General features: G+C 36.7%; 1 protein-coding gene across 2 annotated transcripts in view; it reads right to left on the reverse strand.

Moving 5' to 3' along the window:
* Nucleotides 1–1,375: 1,375 nt before the first annotated feature.
* YES1 (YES proto-oncogene 1, Src family tyrosine kinase) overlaps nt 1,376–27,147 on the reverse strand; it is a 48,341-nt gene continuing 22,569 nt past the window's right edge. The window contains exons 1-12 of one of the 2 annotated variants that reach the window (XM_050313083.1): nt 18,538–18,559; nt 17,350–17,622; nt 13,111–13,210; nt 11,957–12,055; nt 8,896–8,999; nt 8,547–8,696; nt 8,174–8,329; nt 7,743–7,922; nt 5,365–5,441; nt 4,888–5,041; nt 4,208–4,339; nt 1,376–3,430 (exon numbers count right to left, since the gene is read on the reverse strand). In XM_050313083.1, coding sequence (XP_050169040.1) covers nt 3,222–3,430; nt 4,208–4,339; nt 4,888–5,041; nt 5,365–5,441; nt 7,743–7,922; nt 8,174–8,329; nt 8,547–8,696; nt 8,896–8,999; nt 11,957–12,055; nt 13,111–13,210; nt 17,350–17,614 — 1,626 coding nt within the window. In that variant the 5' untranslated portion in view covers nt 17,615–17,622; nt 18,538–18,559 and the 3' untranslated portion in view covers nt 1,376–3,221. Of the gene's footprint in view, nt 3,431–4,207; nt 4,340–4,887; nt 5,042–5,364; nt 5,442–7,742; nt 7,923–8,173; nt 8,330–8,546; nt 8,697–8,895; nt 9,000–11,956; nt 12,056–13,110; nt 13,211–17,349; nt 17,623–18,537; nt 18,560–27,147 lie in introns of those variants that run through there. The other variant, XM_050313074.1, reaches the window with a different exon arrangement.

The following is a 27,147-nucleotide window of genomic DNA, read 5'->3' on the forward strand; positions in this document are numbered from 1 at the left end:
CATTCCAGCTGTGGATAACGTGTTTGAGAATAAACTGTATTGTAGATGACTGTGAGTAAGACAGCATTCTGCCTTGTGTCTGCCCATCAGCAAGCTCTGGGAGACTTTCTTTAAGCAAAAAAACCCAACCAACCAAAAAAAACCCCAAACAACAAAACCCTCACACAAACAAAAACCCCTCCAAACCTTTCCAAGGTTACTTTTCCTTCCATAAGGTTCTTTTCATAAAGCTTTATGCTCCAATAGGAATGTACTTTATCTAAATAGTAGGACCATACACATGTTTATGTTTGGCAGTTTACTCAAAAATAGTATGAAAATATTCTTAAAATACTACAGCTTGAAACAACGCATGACAGAAACAGTCTGCAGGCCTAGCATGCAGAACAGGAATCACAAGGTTCTGATGGACAACAGGGAAGAGTACAGATTACCAGGTATTACATGATTGTTCTCATTAAAAATAGTGAAACATTAATTACATTACAGGAAATACTAAAAATACAGTAAACTTTGCAGTTTGTAGGTTCTGTAAGAAGAATGGGTTTAGTGCTGTATTAGTTATTATTGAAGCTCAAACAGTACTAGCTCCTTAAACTACAGTGGCATTGCATATACATGCCAGGATCTGCAGTTTGAATAGCACTGGTCATTGAGATGGGAACATTCAATGAGGTTGACATAAAACATTAGCTATCACAAGAACAAATGTATAAAATTCCCTGAAAAACTGCACAGAAGTGAACAGATAAAGCAAGAGAGAGGATATGTGCTTGCCTTACAGTGTGGCAGTGACCACCACCCGAGAGTCTGCACTGAACGTGCTCTCACAGGAATCCCAAGTCTGTCTGTCTGTCCATCACAGGTGTTAGTTTTAAGCCCAGAAAGAATTGTTCTAGCCAATTCCTGCCAAGGACCTCTGAAGCAGGCTAGAAAATGTCTCACTTTTACCAGCAATAATACGCTATGAACTCAGAATCTTGTAGGAAAGCACATTAAAAGAATTTACAGAGGATAAAAAAGATCTCATGAATGTTTTATTCCCCTCCTTTTCCCCCTCAATATGAAGGCTACTCTGCTTTTGCCCCCCTCCCCCGACCTTCTCCCCTCCCCACCTTAAATAAGCAGATGCAATCAAGGAGAAGTTTATTTTGAACCAATTCTGCAAAACAGTTCAACAATGCCATACTTTATAAAAATACTTAGTTACATAATTAAACTTATTACTATTTATATAAAAAGTGTGAATGTGAATTTTAAACTCTGTTAGGGTAAGAACCACATCAAGGTCTTCAGGTGAAACAAATAAATTTTCATAAACATACAAACTCTTTTGGAGAAGTTTTATAATACACAACCATTTACAATGAACACGTTCATTAAGTTAGTGTTTTATTCCTTTACTATACAAGTGTTATTACAATGAACTGTTCCATTCAGTAATCAAAAATCCATACAATGCCAGTGTCATTTTTGGCATTTCTTGTTATGACTGTAGTAATACATAAACTCATATGATTGTGTTATTCATTTTAAAATATTTAGAAAAATTAAAATTCCATCATATTTTTGGGGTTTTCTGATTTTTTGTGTGTTTTTTTTTTTTTAATTTTTGTTTTTCTTACATAAAGCCCTTTTAAAATTTGATAACCACAGATGTACAGTTGATGAGCGATGATGAGGGAAAATGAAAAATGATGGCACTGTTCTTACATAGATCTGTTTGGTAGTTGGATTCAATGTAGTGTAAACCCATGAAGAATGCTTAGTACCAGAACTGTATTACCAGCTTTTCTGAAATTCATTTGTTGGATAGCTTTACAATGATAATATGAATTCCAACCTGGTAGCTAAGTAAGAGTTTAGCGTTTCAAAATTAAAGTACATAAGCTTGATCAGAAATTCAAGAACCTCATGCAAATTGTTGAGTAAAAGACATGACGTTATTGCTTGATATGTCAGTAGCCAAAGAAAGTAAATCCAGATGTAGTGTCAGCTGGGCTGAATGCCAGCAAATTTCATTATTTGGACAATATTAAATATATTTTATCCCTTTAGTTTTTAAACTTTCACATTTTCTTTTGTTTATTTCTAGTTAAATAATTCTGAAGGAAGGGCAGAAGTAGGAAGAGCAACTGTGTGTGTGTCTTAATAGTCAAGAAAAGCAAAAGTGCAATCAAATCCCTGAACCAGTGACAGATAACATTTGAGGCACCCACCCTTGTTAACACGAAAAAGCCACATACAACAGTACCAAACCTGTCTCTCGAAAAGGACTAGAGTGGTCATTTACCAGCTTCATTCTTGCTTTCCTGGTGAGCTTTGTTCAGGTAGTCTTCCCATACAAAAGCTCGCTGTTGGATTAGAGCTTAGAAGATTAAAGGCTTTTCCCCCCCTGATTGTATTACATAGCTTCAAGTTCAAATATCATCATACTTTATCAACACAATTTTATAAAATATTACCTCATTTTCTAGTTACCTTCATTATTCTTAATTAGCTATGCAGAAAGAAAAAAGAAAAATCTCTCATGCTACTTTCCAGTTATATTAATACAAGTATTAACACAGTGCATTATGCTCTCTAATTTCACTATTGAGGCCTATCATTTAGATCAAGTTTCTCATTCACTGTTCCAATTTCTCTTTTCACCTGCCTACCCTAATTAAGTCCATGCAAGAGGAAGCTTAAATATCAAGACTACATATCAAATACAGTTGTACCATCTCTTTTTTGAGGGGGTGGGGGGCACACACATGTAATTTTAAACACAGGGAGTTTTACAGAACTGGAATAGAATTGCTTGGTCCCACAAAGTTCTTCTGCTTTAAAAATGCCTTACCCCAAGGTCAATAATTTCAGACAATTTCCTCTTTAGTAGAATGATTAGCAAATGTTGGGAAAATAAAGGATTTGAAACATTGGTTTTTCTGCTATTGTTCACACCAACACTCATTTTTCTGCCCCTTATTTTCATTAAGCTTCCTTTGGACCCTGAAAATAAGTTGGGAGATAGGAAAAAATAAAAACATGTCATTGGTAAATTAGAGTATAACACTTTAAAAGTGGTTTTGTGCAACTGCATTATGAAATTCCAGTTTGCCATTAAGAGCATGCAAAGTAGCGAAGATTTTCTTTCCTGTAATTCCTTAGAGACTTCAGGAATTCTTTGCAAGTCTTTTACATTTGGCAGATTTGTGCATGTTATATAGACTGTTGGCTTATAAATTGTCTCCAGGCTGGTACTGTGGTTCTGTAGCAGTAAAGTAGTCCTCCAAGAAAGACTGTATATATTCAAATGTTGGTCTCTCATCAGGGTCCTTCTTCCAACACAGTTTCATTAACTCATGGAGAGACTCTGGGCAGCCTTGTGGACAAGGCATCCTATATCCACGTTCCACTTGTTCCAGAACTTCTCGATTCACCATCCCTAAAATGAAAGCATTTTACCTCTGAATGACACTATGCAAAAAACAGTTTCCCAAAGTTTTTTAAGTGTCCCTCCAGCTGCAATACACGTGGATCTACCAGAACAGAACCTTTAATGAACCCACTTTATAATGAATGAATTTTTTACATTGTGCATTAAATACATTTTCTGAAAATTATTTCAATAATTATTCAAAAATTATTTCCATATGTATGCTTTCTAAACACTTTCCCACTGCTTTGAATCTGTCCTTTCAAAAAGGAGACTTAAGCACAAATACCTTCTGTTTGTCTTAGGTTCCACTGAAAGACCACTTAATTTGAAATCAAAACAAGAAAAAGACATTTTATATGCCTAACAGAACTGCCTTACAAATTCCAGTCACAGCAAAATATCTATTGAAATATGTTTAGTTTCAAAAACTGGTTTAGCGGGTTCATTCTACTGATGCTCACTGTAGCCTGGGAAAATGTCGAGAGTAGAAATACCATGAACAGACAGATAAGAAAACAAAAGGATATACCCACTAATCTGAAACAAACTATCAGTCACACATAAAAATGCTACTATCTTAAAGCACTTGAAAAGATATGTGATAGTTAATCTGCACATAAAACAAAGTAGCTTTGTGAACAAAGGAACCAGTGAGGTGTGACTTAGTTTTTGTGTCTGCTTGTCAACTGTGGACTCTGAATGAAGGCAAAAAGTACAATAGGTAACTTCAGAAGCATACAGTACAACAAAGGAAAGAAAAATCTATTAAACTTTTCCTTTTACCTGGATATGGTACTCTCCCCTTTGTTACCAGCTCTGTCAGTAAAATTCCAAATGACCACACATCCGACTTGATTGTAAACCGACCATACAATGCTGCTTCTGGAGCAGTCCACTTAATTGGAAATTTAGCTCCTATAAACATTGGAAAGAGAGACACTCAATTTTTCCCTTGCTAATGGGCAATTTGCTCACACTGCAAAATATTTAAAAAAGACCACTGAACTCAAAACATTTTTACATTTTAGTTTTATTGAGAAAATTTGAGGTGCTTTAGTATTTTAGTATTTCCCAAACTAGGGCAGCAACTACTAGCTACAATTTCTGGAAACACTGAAGACATCTGAGATTCTTAATTAAATAGGTTTCAGAAAGTGAACCTGATGAGCAATCTCTCTGGAATCTCATCTCTCTTCAAACTGTAGCATGTTTTACCAATCAAAAATAACTAAAACCACTTTTTGAGAACATAAACAAACTGCCAGATAATTTTGAATAATAAAAAGTTTGCTAGGATTGCACTTAGGTGAGGGGGTCACCTAAACATAGCTGTGAAAGCCCATTTAAATGCAGAATCTTGATTAATGAAGACAGAATATACAGACATGTTCTTCTGAATGTAATAGTTCTCTGCCATTTGAACGTGACAGGTTTTATTTATTCAGTAAATAAATCGGCCTTACCTTGTCTTGCAGTGTACTCATTGTCCTCTATTAACCTTGCTAAACCAAAGTCTGCTATTTTACACACAAGATTGTCTCCTACAAGAATGTTAGCTGCCCGGAGATCCCTGTGGATGTAGTTCATCCTTTCAATGTAAGCCATGCCATCAGCAATCTTAAAAAGAAAGTGTTATTAAAGGTTATTTCTCATGACGTTATGCATTTCTCCCAAGTATTAAGCTGTACCCCTTTATTTTAGGTTCATTCCCACTGTATAAGCATAGGAAATATAGCTTAGCAAGAGCTTGTGCCAGCACTGATTAGAGTGTGTCCGGCAGTACAGTATCTGCTAATTGTGAACTAGACTGTTTCTTTCTGGAAAAACTACAAAGCTACAACAGAAGGTGTAAGACAGAGCAGCATACAATAGCCAGAGCATTCAATATTTAGTTTAATTGATATCTCTTCTCTAAGAACAACATACAGTTTTCTTAGTACCTGAGCAGCCATGTCGACCAGCTGTGGGAGTTTTAAGTATTTCCCTTCCCCTTCTTTAAGGAAGTCTAGCAAGCTGCCTGTAAAAGATGACACATTTGGGGGGGGGAGGGGAGAAGGAAAAAACAAAAAAATTAACTTGACCTGAAAACATGAATGAGATTAATTTTCTAGACATTATGATTGACATATTCATCTCACAAAATCTGTATCTGAAAATCCATCATTTACCAGAATACATAACTCAACAACTGTGCCTGAAGTTATCTCTGTGCTGATAACTAGTTAGAGCAGTTTTATCCAAGTATTTTGCAATCCATTTCAATAACTCAGCTAACTAATAAAACAGGCTGCTGCTTGAAGATTATACAGAAATACATTAGAATTTTTCCAATGTTGCTGGTATCAATACTCTTCCTAGCTTGACTTCCTTCCACAGTGAGATTTATAATTACAGAACAAAAAACCTCTATCCCTTACTTAAATTCTTCTGCCAGTCCCAATTATATACCAGAAAAATTATCCTGAAATTGTTGCTTTTATTTTGTTGCTTTTTCTTCCTTACAGAGGAAAACAAAACTAACTTCCATTCTTTATGGTATATTATTTTCTCCCATTTATATAATGCAATTGTACCCAGAACATTACAACATGAGCAGTATCTGAAATCTGTTCCAAGGATCTGAGCTTAAGACAGCAATCTTTACCTGTGCAGTATATATTTGTCTCTGACAAAATAGTTTTCTCTGCAGGTGGTATTATACCATAAGATATAGGAACACAACCTCTTTTTAAGACTGGTGAAGGCTGATAACCAATCAGTCTTGTCACAGTCAAAATTACAACAACAAAATTACAAGTGTGGCAATGGTGGGGAAAGAAACCACTCAATTGTGTATCCTGGAGTGGATTCATAGCAGTAACCATGAATTAGATTCCTCCAACGTGACTTTAGTGACTTGCTGTATTTTTGTATTGAAAGTAAAAACGTAGCAGGCCAGATCCACACTGCTGCTGCTGTTTGCTGTGTGTGTTTTCACAGACTTTTTCTGATCTTGGTTAATGAGCTCAGAGGACCAAAGACGAGCAAAGATTTCACACTGATTTCTAGTAACCTGTCCACACTAAAAAAAATAATTGGGTACTACGCAGTTCTTACCCACCTCTTTTCCTAGTGAAAGGATAACTACAAATAAATTGTTCTACTAGCTTTTAAGTATGAACCACCAAAGAAATTTTATGGGTCTTTTGTAAAATATGAGAAGTTCGTCAAATGAAAACAGTGAGCTGAAGCTTCCAATGGCATTTTGAATCCATAATTTAAACAAATGTGCAACTATTTTTCCAATTCATTAATCTTGCTTTTGCAAGGTAACCAGTTCTGGTATTAAACCTTGCTTTTCCTTAGCCAGACAGTTATAAATATTTGTTTTCCTGATTGCCTTTTTGAAACTTGATATTTGAACATCGAAAGCAGATTCTGCATGGCAGCTTTAGGTCTGACAGAGATACTGTCTAGTGTTATTTAGGAATAACAACAACGCAGAAGGAACTTTTTAGATTTTCTATTCCCATCTACCTTTTCAAATGTATACAGCCCCTTAAAAACCCCACCAGAACAGGAAAAAAGTAAAAAAAAAAAAAATGTATGGCACAGTACTGAACACAACTAGTCACTCTCTTGGACTTAAACATCACTTCTGTATCTTAGGAGGATAGCAAAATTTCTCTGTGAGTTGAACAGAAGTCTGCATTGTATAAAAAATGGAATAATTGACTTGAAAATCTGCTGCTTCTTAACACTAATATCCTTATGATGTTTATTTCTACATTCAGCCTAAATCTCTAAATCTGTGTTTCAGCAGCAGGGGGAGGGGGAAATGATATAGAGCAAGGGAAGAAGGATCAAAGACTGAAAACAAGGAGATAAAGGAGGGAGTCGGGAATAAAAAACCCTCAACCTTTTTAAAATTTACTATTACACTGCTGGAAAAGAAACACTAAAAAACCCCAATGTACTCTGTTGTGAGCATAACCTGTCTACAGGCATAATGATATGCTGATATAATGATATTCCCAGCTATACTATCCAATTGAAATGTGTCAGGCAGTACACAATAAAAATGAGGAGAAAACCCCCCTCAGTCTTGTACTTGGAAGATTACCAAGGGTGACACAGATGTGCAGAAAAAATCATGCATCCACCCACGATCTAAATCAGAACTGCTTCAAGTAGGTCAAGCGTTGCTCATTTTAATTTAATCAAAATTAACACTTATACTCCAGTCAGCTTAAACCTAACATTAATTAAACATTTAATTTACTGCTGAGCTCTTAAATAATCTTTTAAACATAGCATCTCTAACTATTCTGTCACATACCTTTTGTCATGAATTCAGTGACGATGTAGATTGGTTCCTCAGAAACAACTGCGTATAGCGGAACAAGTTTGTCGTGTCGTAATTTCTTCATGATCTGAGCCTCCTGCAGGAAAGCTTCTGGCATCATTGTACCAGGTTTTAGTGTCTTGATTGCTACTTTTGTGGTTCCATTCCATGTTCCTAAAGGAACAAATCAGGTTTTATTCTCCACTATAATACTGAACAGATTTTCTGCCTCTGTTTTCTTAGCTAACAGAATAATTATAAAGGAAACTATATTGAATATTAATTTTAGTGTTACATGCCTAATCATATTTTTTCCCTTCATTTCATTATGATGAAATTGATTTTCAGATCTCAATACTGATTTAGTTAAAATACTATTAAAACATTCACAGGAACAACTGAAAGATGTCACATTAAGCTCTTACCCATCCATACTTCACCGAAACATCCTTGGCCCAACTTAACTTCCAGCCTCAAGGATTCTCTTGGAATCTCCCAGGCATCTTTTGCTAGTCCCTGTGTTTGTGGTTTCACAGTGGGACACACAGTTGTTAGCTTATGACACAGCCCATCGGCATGTTCTGGAAAACAAAAAAAAATAAGCTTCATAGTTAAGCAGAGGTAAGACTGTAATGGAAGAAACATCTTAATGTTGATAAAAAGAACTAGTCCATTTACTGTTTGTTGAAACCAAAGAGAAAATTTTACAGTTTTGGTTTGAAATATAAGCTACATATGCAGTCCTTCTTCCTTACAACAGGCACAAGGCAGCATCAGGACACTGGAAATTTGGCTTACCTCTGTAGTGTTTCACCAGCTTCTGCAGAGATTCAAATTGTGCTCTGGTTGTGATATAGTATCCACCATTGTCAAGTTTTCTGATTTTGTAGTGTTTCACATTATCACCTCTGACCTCATCCCAGTCACGTATGGAAAGGGAATAAGCACCTAGGAAACAAGTTACACCTGGTTCTTCACCAAAATTTAAAAACATATTTAACTTACCTCCGCCACTGTCATTATACACACACGTGTGCACATGCATATGTGACATGTGACAGGCATAAAAATGTTCATTATGCCCACTTTGGCGGGGGGGGGAGAGGGGAGTAGGAGAGAGAAATGATACACAGAGACATTTACATACCTTTAGTGGTTTCACTCTCTCTTACTAAGAAGATACCCCGCTGGTTCCCAGGATTTAAAAGTAGCCTTTCTGCATCCTTCCTGCCCATCTTACCAAAATACCACCTAGAAAATTTTAAAGGAAAACTTGTAAGGAAAAGCTTCCTGTTCTTTGGTACTCATATAAACAAAAGATTTGGAAATCCTATGCATTGACTTGACCACTAATACCCAAAAGCAGATACAGATCAACAGAAGCAATGACATCCATATAATCACAAGATTAAGATGACCTATTTCTATATGACTCTCATTTCTACTGTTTGCAAAATACATGTAAAGAGGACTGCATCTGAGAATACTTTGGTTTTCTGGTGGTTTGACAATGGACATCATCATTGAAAGTAACACCCTCTTCTGGTTAAGTTCACAGGTCAGGTTGAATCAGACTACACTCTTTGGTAGAACTCTCAAAACACTGCAACAGCTGAAACCACCTTCCCTAAGAAGTTTTGGCTTTATGTTAGAAAATAGTACTTAATGAAAAGTGGGTGTGCATAAACATCATTTGATCACAGGTTCATTCTGGTTGGAAGGGGCTCTTGGGAGGTCTCTGGCCCAGCCTCCTGCTGCAAGCACGGTCAGTAGTGAAATCAGACCTGGTTGCTCAGGATGTTGTCCACTTCAGGCTCGAAAACCTCGAAGGATGGGCAACCTATACCCCTTCCTGGCTGTTCTTAGGATTAAAAGGTTTCTTATATCCAGTTGGAAACTCTCCTGTTTCAGTGTCTTTTGCCTCCTGTCCTTCATTACTTCAGTATATGATTCTACTGATCATTTAGAAACATGCTTATTATAGGTATCATTTACTTCTCTATGAGTAATGCTCCATTTTGCTGAATTGTTCTGATGCCAAAAAGTATGCCGACATCTTAAACGACCTGCATTTTTTCTTGCCTTAAGTTCTTACAGAAAAGGAATTTCTTCTTCTATGCTCCCACAGTGTGCTCATCCTGATGAACAGCCTGCACTGTCCTGAGCCAGTGATAATTTTAAGGTCCATCTTCATATGAACGCCCAGACTTTGGAAAAACACTTATTTCTAACTACATTTTATTTTGATTATGTGCCTCAGAAGTCAAAGTGCTGCAAAGTGTAAATTTCAAACATTTCTATTTGTCACCGCCTTAGCATCAAGCAAATCTGGCTTCATGAGTGATGGGAAATAGTATTGGAAACTGCTGAAAAAAAATGGCTTTGTGGGTGAAATATTTTCTGGCCTAAAAATGTAGATAAAGCAGGATCACTTATTTGGCCTGTGAACCAGAATGGCCTGTGCAATCTCTTGGGAATTTGAAACTTACATTGTATTTGCAGTTTGACTGTTAAAGTAGATGTGGAAAACTAGAAACGGATATGAAGGTGTGCGTGCTTGAGACAATTCGGACGTAACCTTTAATCTGACTGAGCCCTAGTTAATGACTTCACATGAAAATGCCTCTTCCCCAGATTACTAGAACAATTTACAAACTATATTGTAAAGTGCTATTTTATTTAATTACCTATGAAATAATATCAGAGTTTAATTGTTCTTTTTATTGGTATTAAACATTTATATTACAGTGTCATTCAAAAGACCCTTGAATAAGAGGGATCCTTTCACAAGCAGTTTCTGATACAAATGGAATATATATCCTTTGGGCTTAGAAAAGGCTGCTTAAAGAAAATCCTAGCACCTTGGGGCTCTATATTGCTTTTGCACTTGTAACTCCAACTGCAGTCACAACATAAAACCTGTAAATGCGATCAAAGCACAGGGTTAACCAACTCTAAAGCCAATGAACTGTATTCCAAATGCTGTGGTGATTTTTATTAAAATTAGCACTGGTTCTTTAAAATAGTTAGTTTTTAAAAGCTTCCCTCCTTATTCATCACCCTTCACTCTCACCTCTAGTCATTGCAAACCTATGACAAATCTCACCACTCTGTTCTGCCAATCCTTAAGAGCCAGGGTTTCTTTGCAAAAGGCTATAATCTCCATTTTACCACCACCATAGTTGTAATGACAGTATGTTTTCATTGTATAATTAAAAAAAAAACACCAAACCTCAAAGACTAAAAAAAAAAAAAATTAAGAAAAAAATAGTAATTTTAAAACCAGCTTAAAACCAGCTGAAACTCAGGGGTGTAAAATGACAGTGCATCTTTGATGCAGTCACTTTTTAATAGCAAAGAGCCAAGTGACAGCAGCAGCAACATGCTAAAGTCTCAGCTTGAGATTCAGGAAACATCTTGAAAATCAGGCACTTTTCCCAGAAGTGCAGTAGCAAACAGAGAAGTGCACAGATCATGTATCAGGGAACTGCTTATTGGCAGTACCATGCCTGTATATTGAAGCAAGAGCTGTGGAACTTTATATTTCTAGTACAACAAATACAATCCCTTGGAACAAGCATAACCTGAAATGGTAGTGTAAGCTCTCTGGGATCTTTGTTTGCAAATAAATGTAGAAAGTACTGGCACACAAAGCAATATAATTTTCCAAACTCATAGCCGTCCTTAAAATACCAAACAATTTTGTCACCAAAAAGTTATTACAGATTAATAAATTAGCAATAGCTGTGCACACAAATGTTATTTTAGAATGTAAGATTAGGTGATACCAAGGATATAGCTGATGTTGAACCAGGGTTTGGCAAGCAAAAATAAGGATAAAAACCTAGAGTTGATGGTGTGTGAACTGCTCAACTAAAACCCATCCATTTTTGCTTTATGTGATATGCAAGGCATGTACTCCAATTCTTACCAGTACTGCATTCTCCCTTTAGCTATTTTATCTTTTTTCTTTAGCCCCAAGTATAGCAAACAGGCATAAAACATCTGCATGAGTGTCCACCTCACACTTACTAATAATTATACCTTTGACTTAATTCAAGTAGCATTGCTATTCTTTAATTAGTTTTCTAGTATTCTCCTGCTTTATCCTAAAATGTTACATATACTAAATTAAAGAAATAGTATCACCACAGGGTACAAAGTGTAGAATGGAAAATAAGAATGGATTGATAGGATGCAAGTCTTACTCTTCTGCTTGAATGGAGTCTGCAGGAGCTACATAATTGCTTGGGATGTAGCCTGTTTTTCCTGTAGCAATGGATCTTGCTTCCCACCAGTCTCCTTCCCTGAAATAAAACATCAGTTAACTCTTCCACACATAAACAATACATAATTCCCTGGCACCTTATTTTAATTACAAAGGCATCTTAACCATTTTGCACTGCACTTACATGCATCTTCTTGTGTTCTGAGCAACATAAGTGCCTCTTAGCAGAATTTCATATTTTAAAGATTTGGGCTTTTTTTGGTTAGGTGATTTTTTGTGTGTGGGTTTTTTTGTTGTTTTTGGTTTTTTGTTTGTTTGTGGTTTTGGTGGGTTTTTTTGTTTTGTTTTTTTTTTTTTTTAATAATGTAAACCCAAAATATTTTATGGCAGAGATGTGTAAATAAACTTTCCAGTTCTCTAGTCTTCATCTGCCTCTCCAGGTCATTCTGCCTCTATGCTGACAGCAGTAAAGGAAGCAGGAAGCCAGCTTCCAAAATTAAGAGAACTGGACAAATGAAAACTGGTACATGTATGAATTAGAACTACTACTGCACCAAAAAGTTGTGTGTAAGGAAATCTCCGAAGCAGACAAATTACTTTCTCTTCAGTAGAGTTTTAGAAATCAGACTGTAATGCAGTAATGCTGCTGCAACCGAACATCAAACTACCCATAAACTATCTGCACATGGATTTACTGTGGAGGCCAGCTAGATGCAATTCCATGTCAAGATGTCCCTGATGCAGGACAGTCGCCTCTGGAATCTGCAGTGCGGTGGTGCCAGCTGTGCCCACCTCCCATGAAATCTGGAATCCTGTCACAGAGTATCTGCAAGGTGCAGATTTTGGGACGGAACAGTGAATGTCTCTACCTTTTCTGCCCTGAAGGGGGTGGCTGTGCCTTGCTGGGGCAGGGAGTGGAAGGGAGTCACCCAACCACCTGAGGACAAGCTTGGGGGGCTGCGCCAGTCGCTACAGTTCTACATCTGCACCCAAACCTTGATCTCAGCACAAAAGGTTATTGTCTTAGCCATATAAATATTTTAACCCCATGCATGTTTAATATCACATGCATTCAAGAAAAGAAGAACAAAATCAATCTACTCTTCACTGAAGTCTACAAATAAGAACACTTACGTGTTATTTATTATTTGGAACCGTTCACCTTTCTTAAATGAAAGGTCATCTGTAGTTCTAGCTTCATAATCATATAAGGCCACAAATACAGTAACACCACCTTAGGAAAAAGAAAAAAAAATAAACATATGATATAGCAGTGATGTTGCAACACTTGATTTGAGGACTTGTCTGTGAAACAACTCATCAATTTGATTTGAAAGCAAAAAGCTCTGGGTTGTATCTCATTTTGGAAGCTGGATTAATAATCTGCTAATTGCTTAAGACAGAGCAATGGTTATAAACAGACATCCTAAAAATAAGCTTCCACACCAAAAAAGGTCACCAGATACATTGCTGGAACTACACTGATAATTATAGCACTTATATACTGAAACCTGCATGACACATCAGCAGTAAAAATAAAAAAATCCCCTGGTTTCTTTATTAAGTTTGTTTCTTGTTAAGAAATGCAATTTCCACAACACCACAATGGTGAACCATCAGCCAGTAATTTTTACAGAAGTAGTTTCCTGATGAACTTCACTATAAATAACTGATGTGCTCCCAAATTTCTGAGGTTACGCATTAAAATCTACTCAAGGAACTGAACCAGAAATAAAAGTATTCTTGTTGGGTACAAAGACATTTCTCTGCTTTAGGACTAACAATTTCTTTAATTCCCCACCAGTGAAGCAGATTCTTGTTGAGGATGATACATCAGTGAATTTCTCTAGAGAACAAGGACCAAGACAGGTCACAGGAGGAACAGCTGCACTCCACCAACCCTACGGGATTTGCTTCCCTATCCCACTTCTGGCATAGGGCACGTTGTTGAATGTGTCCCACAGACTGGACAGACGTGAGAGAGATGGATGGTAGGAAGAATCCTGCACTTACTGGTAGGAAAACTTTTTCTCCACTTCAAAGAACTAACCTATAAAACTGGGCTAAAAGAAGAAGAGGGAAAGGAGAACAGGCTATTTGAGAAGCACAAGCTACTGTAATTAGGAGAAAGTTAAAACGGAAAACTGCAAATGGACAATTCAGAAAGACTTTTGAAGCTCTAGAAATGCTATTTAACAGTCTAAGGGACATGTAGGAAGCCTAATGATAGTCCAAGCAATAACTTCATTTTAAATGTATAATACTGCACCTCTAATATGCACCAGGACATACATGGAAATCCACCTACAAAAACATGTTGCATCTGATTTTAGATCTTACAATTAATATAATTAGTGATCAAAAGGAAGAATACATAATGCAATGGGGATAGTCTGTATCTAATATTCTTTTGAAATGTAGACTTTCTGATGCAAGAGCTCCTAATCACTTAAATATTTTCATTTGATTTGGAGTCTTCCTGTGATTACAGTCTCTCAGCAGGCCTCAGCTGGAAATGAATTTACAGTTCCTCTAGGAAAAACAGAACAAAATCCCCACAGGAGGTTAGAGTAATTGAGGTTTTTTTTTTTAAAGTGTGATTTATGAACTGAGAAGGAATTAAAATATTCCGTAGAAGTTAACAGCTCCTAATTTAAGTTAAAAATCAACACAGCTCTACCACTTTTTGCCTGTATTACCACATTATTACATTATTTTGATGACACAAACTTCACCTGGAGCAAGAAAATTGTGGAGATACATACCATATTCAAACAAACAGAAAGCAAACGTTATGGAAATAAACCATCTCCAGGGATATCTTCAGCAGATGAAAAAAAAATCAATACCCTTAAGCCACAATATCACAAAAGTTTTTAACTGCATATAAAGAAACTGGGAGACTCCATGATCCTCAAAACACTTCAGCTACCTTAAAACCTCTTTTTATTCTTACTTGTAAGCTTTATTTATTTCATAACAAAAGATAATAAAACAAGAAGAGCAGCATCAGCACAGAATGTTTTAAACAAAGATACTGTCAAATGATTTTAAGTCTCTTGCAGCTGTTTTCTTTGTGAATCACTGTGAGGTGATCTAGTTTAGCTGTTTAAATTATCTGTTACCATAAGACTTCCCTTAAAGGTTTTCCTTTCTTAAGGTCAGTATTACCATCCTCTAATCTATGACTGGTTTTGGAGAGAAGACTTTACCTTCTTGTTTACCATGAGGATTACAGAGCACTAGTACTCACACAGTTTTATGGAAGGCAAGAACAGCAGTCCATTTTTCTGTTTTGATTTTCAGTAATACTGTATGAATTCAAAGTATCTGTTGACTGAGAATGTGTAATACAGGAGCAGTGTGACTAACTCAGATTTCTTCTCCTTTTCTGCTCTGGAGGAATAAAAGATGGCTCAACTCTTTTCAGCCTCACTACAGTCCACGATGACAACCATATCATCCTCTTGTCACACATCACTGATCAGCTGGGTAAGTACTACTGACACTTACATCCTGTTTGACAAGCCCATCTATTCTCCTCTCGTGTGAAGCAAAGGGCAACAGAATGTTGCTAGTGTTTTATTCGTCACAAATACAAAAAGCTTACAGCCAGATGAAGGTTGTCATCTCATTCAACTCACAAAAACACCCAATTTCGGTGTCTGGTACATTCAGTATTGAAAATCAGTACTGAATGTACCAAACAATTGTTACTACAATTTTATTTATTTTAAAAGTGTGTTTGTTTGTGGATAGGCTGGTTTTACGAACAAGGAGGAATAATTTCATATGCAGTATCATTTTACCTAATTGCAAAACAATGGGAGCGTTCACACAAATCAGCCTGCCTGCTGATAACTGATTTCACACTGATGAGATATTAGACTCTCTTTTCATGAGAAATCTCTCTTGTTGAGTCTGGTTCAAGATATAACATGCTTAACTATTAGCAGGAACTGGAAAAGGCAAGGGAACACCCCTTCTGGTCTGTGCAGCAAAGGCTTTGTGGTACCTGGTGGGAGGCTTATATCCCTGATATCTGGTAAAGCCTGGAAGTGCCTACACACACTGCTGGAGATTCCTACATGAACTAAGACCAGATCTAGTACGAAGGAATATACCCAGGTTCTTGGAGGAGATGAAATACAATAAACTTCCCTTGGCAGAGCTAATAAATATAAAGAAATGCTGCCCCTATTTAATGTCTGCATATGTTCATCCAAAATGGGGATCCAGAGCTGACTCATAACTTTTGAGACAGGCTAGATGCTCATTTTAATTATTTGGTTTTTAATGAATTCCCAAGAACAGGAATATGAGGTCATCATTACCTGACAATTCATATTTGGTTTCTGAATTGCTTAATGTCAAGGTCAGAGTGGGTTTTCATGGATCACAAATGTCTTGTGTTTAAAAGACTTTAAATGCCACTGTACAAAGGAAACATTTAAGCACTGTAATTGTGCCAACATTAGAGGTTTGTGGGAAAACTAGAAATAGACTAATAAGGAATTATTTACTCTGCTTTGTGAAGTCTGTTCAAAGCTTCTAGAATTAATTAGTCATTCTTTCTTTCTTGTCTCTCTCAAAAAAAAGAATAAATTACAGCTTCCTCTCAAAAATATCCATCAAAACTATGAAGTTAGCCACGTGCACAAAATCAATATTTTTTGTAGTAAAATTTTAGGATTTTCATGTAAAGGTGGGTTTATAACATCAGATGTGCATGTTGCTTTAAAATGCTGTCTCTTCTGTATCTCAGACAAGAAGGTCTCTGTGCCTTGCAAATTCTGTTTTTTCGTTTTCAATTTTGGTTTTCATATGACCACCAACAATGAGATTTCTGCTCTTTTGTTTCACACATATTGTTTATATAGTACACAGAATATACTGTATATCCTGCTTAGCTTTATAAATTATCAGATTCAATGTTGTATCAATATAACTTAAAGCTAATCAAGCCTGACACCCAATTTAAAATATCAATTTCCTGAATCTAAAGTGTTTTTCATTTTGTGCATCTCTCCAAGCCCAAAGTCATTATCCCATATGTGTCCCTTCAACAGCTTAGAACTTCAAACACAATTTTATCAATTCCCATTATTGTCTTTAATAAGTCTCAAATTTCTCTCTACTGCCATCCTAATTGCCTCCCCCTCAAAAAAAAGCCTAAATATCCAACCCTCAAGCCCCAGTCACCTAGACTGAATCATATCTAGCATTAACATATTGAAAATTAGAAATCTGCAAAAGGCAATTTATTTTAAATTTGCAATTTATTTCCATGTGTCATAGTATTTTTTTGACTATGACTATCAAGCTGCCGTAATAACAAATAATAATGATAGCATCATTTTATGTAACATTCACCTGTTAAAGTACTAGGATATGGACTTGGCACAGCTGAAAATGAAGATGATGCTCCTCCAAAGGGTGTCATTCCTGAAGGTCCTCCAAAAGGAGTCATGGAATGACTATTAAAATTAACTGCTGATCCCTTTATCGACGGTGACTGTGTTGCTTGGCTGGAGTCTGATCCATAATGACTGACATGGGAAATGACAGGTTCTGGAGCATTTTCAGTTCTGTATTTCATGGCTGGACCTTTACCTTCTTTGCTTTTAATGCACCCCATGGTTGCTTCTGTGAGAATGAGAGGAAAAACAAAAAAAAAAAAGAGTTCATGTTGTGTCTTTTGATAGCTAACACAGGATATTAACAAAAAGTTACCCCAAATGCACATTTATTACTGTTAAACCACATGCAGGGTGTAAACTCTGATGAAAAGTGTTCTGGAATAAAATCTAAACCATTACCAGACTAGACAAGCCCTGATTATTTTCCCTTACAACATCACATATTAACAGCACATTTGAATCATTCTTCATTCCAGTTTTCTTGTGGACTGTAAATTGTAACAAATTAAAAAAAAGGGGAAAAAACAAAAAAGAGGGAATCAGGCAACAGATGAGGGAGGAAAAGACACTGAAGGCTTCTTTAGCATGGTGGAGGGTGAAACAGATGTGACAAATCCAGTCAGTTATACAAAGCAAATCCAAAGGAATTATACAAAGAAAACAAGTGAGGCATTCCTGCTTTCTTTTTTAAGCACATGTGCAGTGAAATCCTGACTAACTGGTGGCATTACAAATAACAGCTTTGAAGACAGCGAGAACTTTTCATCCACTGCCAACCCCCCAAATACATCTCACAAACAAACCTGGAATATTCACTGCCATAGGATAGGGTTAAGCTCTAGGGTGTAACTAGAACTATAAGACAAATTAGAAGAGCAATTACAACATCCATAGGGGTTTAGAAATAGAACTGTGCCCAGACAGGTGACAATTTATCGCCCTGCTGGCCCAGCATTGCCACCAGCTCCCACTATGGGCAGACTGTGCCAGAGCTGTTTGCTATGGGGACACCTATTACCTGCTGATGGAGGGAATCAGCGAGGAGACCTGTCGCCAGCAATTAACATGACTAAGCCTTAAGAAGTCACCACCTGCCATTTATCAGGTGGTGAAAACTGGTAGCAGGCATTTTCTGGTTTACCCCAGCTGGGAAACAAATCAGGAAGAAAACAGGAGGGTCTATTAGATGTAGCACTAGTGTGGCATTTGCATTCCTGTATTCTTCACAGGGGGGGAGTTAAAAATCTCCTTTAACTTCAACAGTAGAAACCTCCACAAAGAGGAAATCAATTGCTCCACATTCTCTAATGAATCAATTAAAAAAAATAAACAGTAGGAGTTTGAAAGCATGAAACCCACATCTTTTGATAACTACAATAACAATTTCATGGACTCTAACTAACAATTAGGGAAACACCATGTTTCTCGTTGTGTGTCGAATTATTCTTTTCCTTTTCAATTTCTCTTACCTTGTTAACTATTAGACACAGAAATATGGAACTTATTATTTACTACTTAAGTAAATCTTACTGAAACAAATACTGCCTTAATATAGTCACACTGAGAGAAACTAATACCCTCCATATAACTAACCATCACAATATTAAAGATACTGTAATTTCCTCAAGAACCATGAATCAGAGTTCCTGGAAAGAACAAGGTCCATAGCCAGTGAAACACCATATGAAATTTACTGCTCAAAAAGATTAAGTATATTCACCCTGTCATTTCAGCCCCTAATACTGCAACGTAATATAATTACAGATGCAGAAACAAGCAGCGTTTTTACAAATCATATGTGAGAGTCTTCCACAGAATACTGAATCATCACCAAAGCACTTTTCTTACTTATTCTATTATTGCCAACTTATTAACTATGAACAAACATCAACAGAGCACAGCTCAAACACATGTATAAGAAATGTTAACGTGTCTAAATACCTAACAAAAAAATGCCTTAACATCTACAGAGGAAAAGCTAGTTATTAATTCACAATAGAAGTCAAACACCCAGAATCACATCCGTTTAACATCCCTACCACAGCAAAGAGACACTGTAATTCAAACCACTTTCTTTTGGCCATGTGGCTGCCTATTCTGAATTTTTGCCTTCCTCTGAGGCCTACTTCTTTGACTCTTTTTAAAAAACTTCAATCAATGTTTTCTGCTAGCACTGAATAAAAATACACTCATCTTTGCAAATATGTCTTTGCTAATAGCACGGATTCCTTGCTTTTGGGTGGAAGTTAAGCACACAATTCAAAAGTCCAACACACTATTTATATTAATCAAGTAGATTAAAAGGGAAATATATGCACATTTGAACAATTAACTGTCCACCACAAATATTTTTCCTCCCTTAATTCTGGCATTTGGTTAGCTTGCAACAGACTGATAAGACCTCAAGATTTAAAAAAAAAAAAAAAAGAAAAAAAAGAAAAAAAGAAAAAGATTGTAATCTACCATGTCCGGTAAAACTGCTGGATGTTGCCCAAGGAATTGCTGATTTGAGCAAATGGCTGGTGACAAGACTAGGCTGTACTGCAGTTGTAACTACTATCACCCACATGTGCTCACCCACTTAAGCCGGGGTTAGCTGCAAGAAGTTACAATTGGAACACTTGAGTATCACAGAGAAAAGCCCTTATTGAAGATCTGAATTCATTCTAGGAAAACAGAGTCAGCCTCTCCTTTGCCTCTCCCCTCCCCAGCCACTTCACTGTTAAGGTAATCTTCTTTAAGGGGTTAAAGAGATTAACAACAGAGATTCAATCAGCACTTCAAATACAAAGACTTTCAGAAATAAGCAAACAAAAATGTAAATGTTCTACTTTTATAACTGCATACCTACAAAACAAAATTAAGCAAGCAAACTCCTTAGCTTCTGAAAGTGATAAACATAGACATAAACTGCTGTAAAATACCGTGCATGCATTTGTGAGGAGGAATTAGAGGCATGAGAGGAGGGAAGATAACATTAACCAAGAGCAAGTAGTAAAGAAAAAATGATTGCCCACCCTGTGGGGGAAAAAACTCTACGACTTAGTACTGTTTAGTCTTGTAATAAATTACTGGATAAAGAACAAAAAATCCCTAAGCAGCTGGTGTGCAAAGTTGGATTTGATTATTCTGGTACTTCATTTGTTATCAACAATATACATAACTGAAATAACTTCATTACTATATTTATCAATCTCTGCCTGACCAGCAACAAAATATTAAGGAATACATTTCTGTCAAAATTCATGTCTCTCTTTCTGAAGCATTGAAGTCTGCTTAGAAATAGATTCAGATGAGAATGTTTGCTCTGTAGAGGTCCATCTATTCAAAGAAACACTGCCCCAAGGTATGTTATTCATAAGCCACCAATTTCCCATTAGTTAAATCACTATTTTAGAGGAGATTGGTGTCTGAAGCAATCCACCTGAGTAACTTCAGTAGCTTGTTTTTAATTTGGAAAAGATATTCACCTATTGGTTCTGATCACTGTACCCGCATGTTTTGGGTAGGGGAAGGGTGGAGGTCTATCAGGAAACAGTGTTCAGAAAGGCATGAACTGCAAGCCCAGCTGTCTTGATCCCGCTCTCTGGATGAAAACAAACCTATGCTAAAACATTTTCAAGAAGTAACAGAAGCTAAAACGATTACTGTAAAGACAGTAGAAGGTTAGCAGAATGCCCACAAAAATCAACAGAAGAATAAAAGTACTCCAGGAAGCAATCATCAAATGAGATTTTGGTAATCTCATCGGACTTGCGCTTTTTGAAGAAGTCAGATAAAGTGCGTAAGTCCATTGTTGTTCAATACTCTACAGACACTTCAGACAATGACACAAGACCCTTAATAAACCCCATATTGAACAAGAAAGCTGCAAAAAAGTCAATGCTGTCCTCTTATCTTCTCAACTCCTTTTTATAGCAGTGTGCCAGATCACGAAGAAAGCTTTGTTCAACAGCTGAAAAGTGTGGCCAGTAAAGTCTTTGTGTTGTTGGGGTTTTTTTCTGCTTTCATTTAAGGATGAGCTTCAGCCTAAGAAAAACAAGTTTTTCTTCAAGAGCCATCACATTCTAGGATACTGACAAATTCCCTCAGAGTGTCTGCTGCCTTGTCCATCCAGCCCAGAGAGATGGGTGTCACAAAGAAACCTACTCATTCATCCGATGTGTCTTTGCCCTTTCCAGTTGGTACTTACAGAAGTTACTCCTGGGTTCCTTGGGACACAAGACTATCAGGACTGCTTCAAGAAAGGTCTACTGTGGTGAACAAAGATGATAGAGTTCTCTTTGAAAGAGGTGACTTTAACTTGGGGTGATAAACTGAGTTTGTTACAGCCAGATGCTTTAGAGCAATGCAGTCTGCAAATGCCTCTAAACATCCAATTAATTTTCCCCCCGTACTCTACCCATCAGCAGGAAGATTTTGAGGGCTAGGTGTTAGCCCCTGAAACCCTGAAGACCAAGGGCTGGGAGAGCCTCAGGTTTGTTTCAATTGCTGTAGTGGATTTGATAACAAAACCCATTCACTAGAAAAAAAAAAAAAAACAGAAAAACTGGGAGTTTCTTCTTGGGGCCAACTGGAAGTACTCTTCTGATCTTGCACTTCTGTTACAATGCAGCGTGTCCCCAGATGCCTTCTGGAGACTTCACTGCAAGTTAAGGCCAGGAATGGCTGTCACATGTAGCTGTTTCAGTGCGCCACAAAGGGAAAGATGCTCTAGGGAGTTGCTCCCTCTTCAACCTCTTGTGTAAATTGGGTACTAAAACTGTACAAGAACTAAATGCAAGAGGTAGAGCAAAGAAAAATCACTAAAGGAAGGGCAGGTTAGGTTGCAACATTTTCTTGTCATTCCTTTTGATTACTAAAATTGGTCATACAGTTAAAAAAGAGCACTTGAATAATTTTTCACTATGAAGAAAAAGTAAGAAGAACAAGCAACTCAAATCTCCCTCCAGAAGGATAAAGTAAGACTGCAAATATACTCCCACTTAAGAACAGTCAAAAAAATTCTCCAACTAAAAAATGACTCCTCATGCTACATAATACAGAAAAATAATTTCATTTGAGGTTCACACATTGCTAATAGAAAGATGAAAAAAAATTGAAGATCTCTACTGCTACTCTACCTTCACTTCTCAGAGTTAGCATAAAAAAATAAATTGTTTCTGTCAAGAAAAGATGTGCCCTCACTTTTGTGAAACAAATGTCTTACAAAAAGGTCTTCTTTACTTTCAACTAAAGTAATGATTTAAAGTTATTAAAATTTCATGCAGTGATAAAGACAGTATATTCTGTGGGAAGTTTGCTAATGGATCCATTAGCTGGCAGCTGTCTATTTGCTCAAACAAGTGTAGAGCTGATTCCATATGTCACCAGAGACACAGAACCTATACTGGCCTTTTGTACTCTGGGCAAACAATGTAGAGCATCTGCCAAACAGCTGGTTTCAGCTGGTGGTATTGAAAAATCGTTTATTTGATGTGACATAGACTGAAAAAAATGAAGACCACCAAAAAAGAGCCTAACAACCTCTTTGGCTAGTAACATCCAGCTAATTATGTCCATCTTTAACAGGTCACTGCTTTGGTATGAAAATGGGAGCGGACTTTCTTGTCTACAAAACAACCTGCTATGTTTGTAAAGGAAGGTAAACGAAAGAGAATTGCTCTGTGTTCTTTGCAGAATATAGACAATTTTTAAAAATTACGCAGTTTTTATCGTGGGATATAATTTATTTTTTATGAGCTGTCATAAATTGCAGGGTTTGCTTACTTTACCATGAACAATCCAAGGCATTTCAAAGAATGATGTTCTACTGGATTCAGTTTTATAATTAGCAGTCACATTAGTGTAATGAGACCTTAGAGTCTGTATCATTATGCATTTAAAGTGCAACTGACATGATCTTGTAATTAATGATTTAATAAGGAGCACAAAGTGAAGATAAAGGAAGAAACATTAAAAAAAACCCAATGAAGCAAGGGTTTAGGTTACTTGAATTTCAATGTTTACCACACATCTTTGTGCAAGAGATACGTACCCAAAAAAACAACTATAAACCAGCACCACTAGCTCTCACCTTGCCCAAACACTAAAATGTATATTTAAACCCATGCTCTTTATTAGTGACTAATTCAAGCTGAACTTTTGAATCCTAACGGTTCTACAGACCAAGCCCTCTTTAATCATGACCATACAAACATATTAAAGGAAAAATTCTGGGGCTGCTGCGGTCACTCTTGATTTCAAAGCAGCAGAATAAACCCCAAACTGTGTGCTAATAAAGCTACAGCTAGCAAACTCAGCTAACAAATGGAGGATGCTGTACAAAGAGAGAAAAAACAATGAGTATAAAAATGCATTTTTAGGTGGACATTTTGTATTTCAGAGTTAAAAGCTGTTGAAAACACATAATATTTCTGTTCTAGTTCATGTTTTTTACAGGACTTAGAATTTTAAATTTGCTTTAAATTAATGATTAAGACTGATCCTTCTGCTAGAGGAGCTAATTACCTGGCTTACAAGATCACAACAACCGTGCTCTGAAGAAATATCAGATCAAGGGATCAGACCCAGCCAGCACGGGTTTAGGAGGGGCAGGTCCTGTTTGACCAACCTGACCTCCTTTTATGATCAGGTGACCCGTCTGGTGGATGAGGGGAAGGCTGTGGATGTGGTCTATCTGGACTTCAGCAAAGCCTTTGACACCATCTCCCATAACATACTCCTGGAAAAGCTGGCAGCCCACGGCTTGGACAGGTGCACTCTCTGCTGGGTTAAGAGCTGGCTGGAGGGCCGGACCCAGAGAGTGCTGGTGAACAATGGAAAGCACAAAAGAAAGATGATGGGTGGGGAAACAAACAAACAACAAACAAAAAACATAAAATTAGTTAACACCCCAAACCCAGCTGCTGTAGGCACAGAGCCTAGCTGGGAACACCTGACTGAGAGCCTGAGGGAGTTGCTTCTAACTCCCAAAGCAGGGTAGAGAAAATATGTCAAAATAATTAAACTTAATTTTTAAAACCTCTACCAATTGCTAAATACAACTTGTATATTAAGAAAGTTTGTTTTCAGGATGTATTCTGAATTTTGAATGAAGTCAACATATTGTTCACATCCAGAAACAGTGAAAAATAACTTGTGCTTCTGTACATACAACAAAAAATCTGCTGACAAACCTAAGTGTTTTGCAAAATACACAACACTGATGGATACACAACATTGATGGATTAATTTTCTTTTCCAGCAGTCAAGATCACAAGGGAGAAACTAACTAAAATTTTAGAATTGCAAAAGCAATTTTACATGATGAAATATATACTACCCATACATGAGACCATTTTTAAAGTTACAATGTCTAGGCATACAATTTCAAGCCCTTACCACACAAAGACATTTTCTCTGACAACAAATGATACCACAGACAAAACAACCAACATATTGTCTAGACAGTATTACTGCTGCTCCATTGTCTTGAACATTTAAGTACACAGTCAATACATAAATGCAGAAAAGGACAATTCTGCTCCCCCTTTTTTTTTTTAGTGTAACAGCTACTTTTATTAATCTGCAAATAATTACAATTATCCTAAAAACTTAGGGTCTGCTATGTTTAAGAAGCCTGGCCAAAAGATTGTTTCAGATTCTACGGCATGTCATATACCTTGTCAAAGCTATCTAGTATATTTCAGATTTAGAAACCAATTTATAAATAGAAATGTTTCATTTTCATTGGATCCTATTTGGAAAACAACAAAAAGTATGCCTGGTATCTTAGACCATTTTCATCCATTCAGTTTTCAACCATTTTATTCAGGTATATTATTTTAAAAAAGTATCCAAAAGTTATTTAGAAAGTGACTTTTAAATTTTGTTTACTATAATAAACTAACACTCTGTTTTACTGGTCTCACAGCAGGAAGCACGCAAAACACCTTCCCAAGGGACATGTGCCTTGCAGAAAAAGTAGAGTAAAACTTACATGGTAGAAGAACAAATTGCAGCATTTTTGTTCTGAAAAAAGTAATTTAAGAAACAATTTCTTTCAATGTTCAACTATGAACTACATATGAAAAACGGACTACAACATTTGCAAGCTCTCAGAAACTTGGAGATACTGAAATTCACATGAATAATTTTCATCTTCTCAGCTGGAGTGGTAATTATATTTTAAGGTAACAGAGGAATTCACTACCAGCAAGAATCCACTTGCAACTTCATTAGTCAGCTTAGAAATATAAAGGAAAGGAACAGTTGTAGGAACTTAAAGAGATGAATCAACAAAAGACCCTATAATAAATGACTGCTATACCCATCCAAATTATAGCACAGCATCACTGCTAGGGAATCTCATGGAGTTTAAGACATTATTGACACACTGTTACTTGATATTTGAACAGTCCTGCTTTGCAGAAATGAATTTTGCCAAATGTCACCCTAAATTGAAAGTAAATTCTCTTTTATTCTCAATGCTATTTTAACCTAATACAATTGACACGATTACCATGTTAAGAAAAATCAGTAATTAAAGTAAATAAATCCAATTACTGACACAACGTTGCAGCTCATTTATTCACAGGCCGTATACCCAGACCTCCCTCAACAATTAGCTCTTTGCTGAACAACAGGAATTTCAAGAAGCCAGCTGGAAAATATCAACCTTTCAACTAAAACAAAAAGTGAAAGTACGTATAAACAATTACAAACACACATATGCATTTTTCTTCATGAATCAATAGCTTGTGTTTTTCCTTTGCACATTAAAAAAAAAGTGAAAAGTACAATTAAATTGCAAATAAATTCAAAATTAAACAAAAGAAAGATGACACCTGCTAAATAACACCTTTACTAAAAGGGAAGAGCTGGATGATGTTTTAACTAAACAAGAATTATTACCCTAATAGGTATCATTACTGCTGTTCTACTGTTTGTACACTGACAGATATAATAGTGTTCATAGGCAAGAAGACCAGGAGAAATTATCTTAATTAGCTTGTCAGGCATCTTGCACAATACAGGCCATAGGGCTGCCCTGAATTAATTTTTCCTTTTATAGTCTTGAACGTACACACACACACACACTCTCAAATGCATTCAAAGTGACTGTTATGGAAAGTGCACCCACATTCTGGACAAGTCCTAAATTTTGAACACAGTAACCACTAACAGTACATGCTTCATATCCCATCTGAGTTTAATGCAGAAAACATCCAGAAAACACCTTTGCCTTGGAGACCTACCACTATCTTGTTTCTGTTTCCTGTGTAAGTAAAAAGATCATGGCTCTCTTAAACCTTCCCCTTGGCAAGAATAATGCAATTCCACTAGACTCCATACCAAGTAACTTTCCAGTCACTCAACCACCTAATTTTCTCCAAGATCCCTCAGTTTTTTCAGCACGTCCCACTAACAGTGATCACCAGGAACATGGCATTCAAGGTAAGGGATATTCCTTAATCCTTCTTTCATTTAATCACAGAATGTTTTGGATTGAAAAGGACCTCTAAAGATCATCTAGAGTTCCAGCCCCCAAAACCATAAGCAGGGACATCTTTCACTGATCAGGTTGGTCAGGGCCTCATGCAACTGGGCCTTGAACACTTCCAGGGATGAGGCATCCACAATATCTCTGGGCAACCTCTTGAAGGGTCTCACTACCCTCATTGTAAAATATTTCTTACTTATACCTAGTGTAAAGCTACCGTCTTTCAGCCTAAAACTGCTACCCCTTGACCTGTCACTACATGCCCTG

The sequence above is a fragment of the Myiozetetes cayanensis genome, unplaced genomic scaffold (genome assembly GCF_022539395.1).
Source record: "Myiozetetes cayanensis isolate MyiCay16 unplaced genomic scaffold, myiCay2020 scf1, whole genome shotgun sequence".
Taxonomy (NCBI): Eukaryota; Metazoa; Chordata; class Aves; order Passeriformes; family Tyrannidae; genus Myiozetetes; species Myiozetetes cayanensis.